Source organism: Anopheles nili, chromosome 3 (assembly GCF_943737925.1).
Source record: "Anopheles nili chromosome 3, idAnoNiliSN_F5_01, whole genome shotgun sequence".
NCBI classification, from domain to species: Eukaryota; Metazoa; Arthropoda; class Insecta; order Diptera; family Culicidae; genus Anopheles; species Anopheles nili.
The window spans coordinates 31,122,495-31,129,252 of NC_071292.1; the positions used below are offsets into that span (position 1 = coordinate 31,122,495).

The following is a 6,758-nucleotide window of genomic DNA, read 5'->3' on the forward strand; positions in this document are numbered from 1 at the left end:
CAACTACAAGCAGAACAAAACTATGTACATTTTCGATATATTTTAAATATATTACGTTACTAAAAATTCAACAGGCGTATTGAGACTATTCTGAATAACAAAATTCGTAATTAGTCAACTTTGCGTGGCCAATGAAGGAGGTCGATGTTGTGAAAGCTAACATCGGTGTCAAACACTTCGAAGCCGGTCGCTCCCATGCGGTTTGGATCCCATCGAAAAGCGGAATGAGTAGACCGAACCGGATTTACACACCATTCGATTGAAAGCGCACTCCACATTGCTCCATCCAATTTCCCATGCTTAGATATACGAAATACTAATTGACGCTTTTCACGATGCGCATTAAGGTTTTTGTAGAAGTCGACTTTCGAAGTTTTTTTTTAAATTTTTATGAGAAACTGAGCCAACGTTTCTACACTCGCCTCTAAAACCTTCAAAGTGGTTTCGGATCCTCACCGACCAAATGGAACACTTTTCAAGTTTACGTTCTTTTTATTTCATCACAAGATGTCATGCGTATCTTATCAACTGCAACTAGAATATTGGGATTTTGTTCGACATTCCATTGGAATGGTTATTTGAAATTCAATTTATTTTGCCTAATATTTCGGAACTAGTCGATTGTTAACGTTTTTCACTAGAGCTTATTCAAACTAATAACATACGACGGCATTCCGGAATCGAAAACGGGAATTAATGATGCTTTGCTCAAAATTAAACAAGTTAATCCATATTATTTCCAATTTTAGTTTTAGATGCGATTCGTTTGTAATGATTGCACAAAATTCAATTAAAAATCCATCTGTTCTGCGCGTGCTCTCCATGATACGATAATTTTACACTACTTGTCCTTTGTTGTTTCCAATCCTTATTTAAATAAGAAGCTAAAAATATATTAAAGGTATTTTTCCAGTCAGGGAAATCATTCGATAACACAGTTGCGTTACAAATGCAGGCTTACCTGTAGGGATAACCTTGGGCTTTGGATCGGAATATTGAAAGAATCAACGAGAAAAAGACTATAACCAAAACCAATCCCACGACTGCCGTAAGTCTACTCTTGCGATGGTCGTTCTGCCATCCTGCTTCAGTTAGAAGTACCATTCCCAGCACGATCATGGCATCTGGAAGTCAATACAAAGCAGTAAAAGTTAACCCTCGTTCAAGAATCGGTAGGAAACTCGGTAGGTACTTACTCAAAAACATTACAATGTATGTTTCAATTACCAACTGCCCTTGAGATGACCCATGGATGTACGCTATTCCTCCATTTTGACTCTTATGCACGAATGGTGGACTGCGAATGTGGTTCCACATTTGACCAGATACCATGGCAAAGCAAAATACTACAGAGATAAGAGCCCATATTTGCTTGTTGTACAGGAAATCCAGGTTGTTTCGTCGTAGATAAAGAAATCCTCCAACGAAGAGGGTTAACATCAGAATTGCTACCGTCGCAGAATAGTTTGGTGGTCGGAAAATTCTTATTTGGATATCAGTGCGTTCCTGAATCCATTTTCCAATAACCTCCGCAGATACTCCCACCCGCTGAATGTCCATAGTGTCGGCGGGTTTCGGTTTTCCCTTCGGGGGGAAATGGATGAACACTGGAGCGGTGTTGAGACGCAGCATCTGGAATACGTCCGATCCTTCGTCAAAGTCAACCATGGCGAAGAACAGTTTGTTCGAGTACGTTTGTGAGTAACGGTACGAGTTGGCAACAATAGTGTACTCGTCGTGAGCATGTCGACAGATAACACATTGCCGGGCAGGCGCCATCGCCGTGAACATAACAACTACGGAGTAGTTCCTCGGTGCCGACTTAACAAAATCACGGAATTTATTGCCGTTGAACCGCAGTACCGGCCGCTTGGTATTCATATCTAGCAATTGCTGCACTTTTTCAGATAACGATTGCTGGCCCTGTTGGAGGAAATTTAAGAGCGAGATCGGTAGTATTTAATGTAAACATCGACGTCACCACAGCCTTCGTAGCAGACCGGCATAAACGTTAAGACAACTTACGCCTCGAGCAGCTTTGGGAGATACACTATTCACAAAATTGAACAAACATAGTGATATTGCCGTAAGTACAGCAATTTTTATAAGGATCGTCATTTTATGATAACTGAGCGATCTAGTCGCTATTTAAGTAAAAACTATGGTACTAGCAATGTTCCCTATCGACACGACCGAAAATGAACCGTGTTTCTTCTTTTTCGCTATCAACAATTAACAATTTTGACACTGTATATGTCAGATGGGACACGTAAGCTGATCCTAATATCGGCAAAATTACACTACCAATTTTCAATTAATTCTGTTCACTTCATATCAGGATACGTTAAAAGAACAAGTAAACAAATGAACAGAAAAGCATTTACTATCCGCTCTATACTTATTATGATAACATGCTAAAACAATGTTTTGCGAAATTGTAGTTTGAAAATATCGTTCAAATATCATCTGATGCTTCAATTCAATTAATTTTTAAACTTTTCAATCGTATAAACGTAACATGTAAATATTTAGTATTACAAAATGCAACTTGCACGCTTAAGTTTATATTAATGTTACAACATACTTGCATTATGTAAAAACATATTTTCATTTATTTGAAATGGAAAAAAAAGTTAGAAATGTACTCAGTGATATGAGCTATATCTCGCCACAAGTCACATTCCTTGAATACCAGCTTGAACCGATTTTCAACCGCTGTAAATGGATAAAATATCTATATCAATTTGAATAATTTCTCAATTTCTTAAGAAACAAGGAATTAACATGCAGTCCTGAATTTCCAATATGATTTAATTGTTATCATTGACTTCAATTTTAATGCACACAGTGGGATGCTTCGGTTTGAATTCAGTGAATATTTCGTATTAATGCTTCAAGGAGGATTGTCAGTAAAAAATAATTACTTAACATTGCTCTTTCACAAATATAAATCAAATCATGATAAAGGAAATCACCAAGGAAAATGTATGTTTATAATGTTACGTAGTATCGCGAAGAAATATTACTATCCTAGTGGCGATTTTCAATTTTGTTTTTATTATATTCTATGTAGTATTCTAAGGACAACGATATCTTTAAAACTTTCTATTATTAGTTTCAATGCTTATCATTTATGGTTTTAATTTTTATTTTATGCACATTCATACATATATGCTTTCGGTATTCGTTGCGCTACGAAAACAAAGATATTATTTTAAATGAGAATTCTTTTTGAAACAAGTCATTACACATAGTTGTTCAGTAACGTCACATACAATTGATTTGATCGCCTCTTGTGTTTTCATGAAAATGTTTGATGAAAAGAAACTAACTTTTGTTGAAAAGGTTTCGTGAACACTATAAAGATATTATTAAAAATAAAGAGGGAACAATAAATGAAGCGAAAAAACGATATGTAATTCTCACAATGAATGTTGTAACACAATGAGAAAATATGAAAAAAATATCAAAGAAACCAAAACAAACAATTCACTACCATTAAGTTGACGCATACTAAAACGTTTCCTTTTCGGTCATTAGACGCAAATTAGTAGACACGAATAAGACAGCTCACTCGAATATCAATGAACCGGAGGCGTAGCTCACGCTGGAGTCTTTCTTATCACAGCACTGGTTGCTTTGGTCATACTTCAGAAATTTGAAGCTCATGCGGTAACCACGGCGTTTCAGTTCTTCAACAGATTGCATAAGCACTCCGATAGGGTGGCGCCCGCAAATGGTGTTGTTGTACTTTCGTAGATACTCACTAAAACTATCCGCTTTAAGGGTTTCTATCAAATCCATTCCCATCTTGTCCAATGTTTCAATCCATTTATAGATAGGCCCTGAGCCTTCCTCGTAGTAGGTGTAACGAAATCGCTGTCCCCAATGACAAAAATCAGATGAAATCACGAACAAATTCTGAGGGTCTGCAAGGTACGGTGCGAATATTTTTCCATAAGTTTCTTCCCAATCATTGCTGATAGAACCAACCATGACAGGAATGATAGTGAATTGATCCCTAAAACTGTTAAAAGAAAAGTTAGCTAATAGTGTTATCAAAGCCAATGGACATTCAATAGTGGGTATGCATACTTTTCCATAACTTTCGCCACATATGGAAGATGCATTTCGATGCTATGCTCATCCTCATCGGTTTTCTGATCCATCCATTTGAAGTGGCCTGTAGCATCTAGTTCGGAGTTTATTTGTTGATCAACTTTCAGATCATATAAAGGCGTACGGCAGTACTGAGCAGCAGACAGGGCACAACGGGAAAGCCGCACATGGTGCGAAGGGCCCAAAATGAACACACGTTTTCTAACAAATGAATAAGTTCATTAACAAACCTCAAATTTAAATATGCATTTTGATAGGAGTGCGGATAAGCTTACACCACGGCAGGACTAATCTGTCGGTATGCCCATGCACCACAGGCACCGCAATAGCGATAACCAGCGTGAGGAGCAATAATGGCACGAGCGGGACCAAATGTTAGGTCAGCATCATCTAACCATTTATTTAGTTGACGATTGAGTTCAGACCCTATAATACGGAAAATATCAGGATTGAGAGAGCGAAATGAGTTTTCATAAAACTAGCATCCCCATTGATATGTTTAATTAATTAGTAATACACGTGACACAAAAGACTTTTGTTTGTTTAATAAGAGTATATACAGATTTGCAGCTATAAGAAGGTTTCTGCTTACATTAGACTTCAGGATGAAAAGGGGTATTTAAGATAGGTAGGTAGGGTAGACACACAATGAGGGGTTTTTTAAGCATGTTTTTCAAACCATCTACACTCACCTGAATCAGTATACCAGCTACCAGCGTGTGAAGCCTCACGGTACATATTTGGCATTTGGAGAGAGCAGCTAACGCTTTGCGGTCCTTAGCAAATAATCTCAGCGTCGCGTTTGACTCCGATCACGCTTTCTTGACAAAGTGAAAGTGTTTTCTCGTAATGCTGACTGCCTATGAGTTATACGTTCGACACGATTGTCTTACAGTTAATAGAATATTTTCCGCCTAGCAAATGATCTGATTCAATCAACACAATCCTGAGAGAGCAACACAAAAATAGACTCATTAGAGACTTCTTGGATTTGCATCAAATACGAAAGAATACTGCTCCAGAATGTAAAATGTTTGTTTACTTTACCTCTAGAGAAACATCAGCGGACTGCACTGAAAACTCTCAACTTATCAACAGATTGACTAAATTTCCAGGCAGCGTTTAGATACGTATGATATTTCTGTTGATATATGATTTTAAAAACCGTGGAAATCAAACGACAATGTCTCTCACAGCACTAGCACACAAAGCAATAGCTAATCTGCTTAGCCAATGAGGCTGAAATAGGCTGGGTCAAGAAGGTGGCGATGAAATGAAACTGAATGTTTCTTCTTCTTCTTGTTCTCTCGAAGAGAACTTGTGCCTTTATGCTGTTTAATACAGCGAATCCTGGGAATTTGCTAACTAAACCTGGTTTATGAGAGTCTTTTTAAATTTGTCTGATGTCAAACTCATATGTTTAAATTTTTTAACACTGTGGTTGCTTGCGAAACACGAGTGTGTTGATTTTCCTCTATTTTTAAACTTATTTAGCTTTTTACTTTGTTTTTGGTGCACTGCTGTCAAATTGCTGCAGTAGTGTGCGTGTTATTCCTTCCTTTGTATATTTATGTTGTTTGGCTTAAAACTAACAAATCAACGAGTGGCTATGCTGCATGCCATTGTTTTGTGCTTTTAAACAATAGTTTGTTCAGACGTTGACATAAAAATAATGTAAAAAAATATGAATAACATTGCAGTTGATTAGCCAAATCATATGATACCCAGCTAGCACTCTCTAAAAGAAGAACTCTCCAGGTATGGTGTCGTTGTAGCTGAACTTTGTGGCATACGAAATGATTTACGAAACGCAGTGAATAAAGGATAAGCATAGCAGCAAAATAATCTACATCCTACAACTATCATTGCTACAACGTTAAGAATCGTCAGTACTAAAAGAAACTAGTAGCTGTTACATGGGTACTAGAGTTTTCAATCTGTAATGATAGCCATAATGTCAATGGTACTTTAAGTGTCAAGTTTTTATAATCTTTTTTGAATATTTGAATATTGAGAAAACAAGGTGCGCCCTTCAATGTGTAGTTTATTTCAAAGGTTTTATGCATTAGTGAAGCTTCCATCGCACCGTAGGGTTGCACACCGTTGTAAGTTAAATTGTAAAGACAAAACTATGTAATTGTTTCATAAACTATATGTTTAAATTCAATTATCTACTTCATATTTTTGGGGTTACTGTCTGTACGGTGCGCATGGTCCCACCTGATCAGCTACTTCCCAGTTTTACGCAAACAAACCAGCTCGCAACACCTACACTACTTACAAGTTTAGTTAACAGCTCTGAGAACGTGTTTGGTATGCTTCTGCGCTACCGCTTTTAAGCATACGCCCACGGTGCCTTTCAGACGGACTTTTTACTGGCCGCTATAACAACCGCAGAGGTACGGTGGCTTCACGCTCGCTTGTGCAATAATAGCAGTCTCCTAGCCCTGGCCGTCAGGAGCAAGTGCAGACAGTCGATGGCGGCCAGTTGAGTAGGGGCAGCAAGTTGGAAAACTGTTCCGTTGTGGCGACCGTCTGCCGCCGGTGAAAAAGTACGCTTAGACGCTAGGTGCATTTTCCGTGTGACGAGTCCCATTCTGTCGCATGGTTCAGCTTCAAGGGTTTTTCTCCGGTGTATA

General features: G+C 38.0%; 2 protein-coding genes across 2 annotated transcripts; both read right to left on the bottom strand.

The window, feature by feature from the left end:
• Nucleotides 1-509: 509 nt before the first annotated feature.
• LOC128723217 (tumor suppressor candidate 3) lies at nucleotides 510-2,198 on the bottom strand. The gene is made up of 4 exons (XM_053816935.1): nucleotides 2,026-2,198; nucleotides 1,197-1,923; nucleotides 962-1,124; nucleotides 510-884 (listed from the first exon to the last, which is right to left on the bottom strand). Exons 1-4 carry the CDS (start codon nucleotides 2,116-2,118, stop codon nucleotides 869-871), a joined length of 999 nt encoding a protein of 332 aa, XP_053672910.1. The 5' UTR covers nucleotides 2,119-2,198; the 3' UTR covers nucleotides 510-868.
• A 654-nt stretch (nucleotides 2,199-2,852) lies between these two features.
• On the bottom strand, nucleotides 2,853-4,927 carry LOC128725603 (protein MEMO1). The gene is made up of 4 exons (XM_053819361.1): nucleotides 4,812-4,927; nucleotides 4,395-4,545; nucleotides 4,096-4,320; nucleotides 2,853-4,027 (listed from the first exon to the last, which is right to left on the bottom strand). The coding sequence occupies exons 1-4, from the start codon at nucleotides 4,864-4,866 to the stop codon at nucleotides 3,571-3,573; spliced, it is 888 nt and encodes a 295-aa protein (XP_053675336.1). The 5' UTR covers nucleotides 4,867-4,927; the 3' UTR covers nucleotides 2,853-3,570.
• Nucleotides 4,928-6,758: the final 1,831 nt, after the last annotated feature.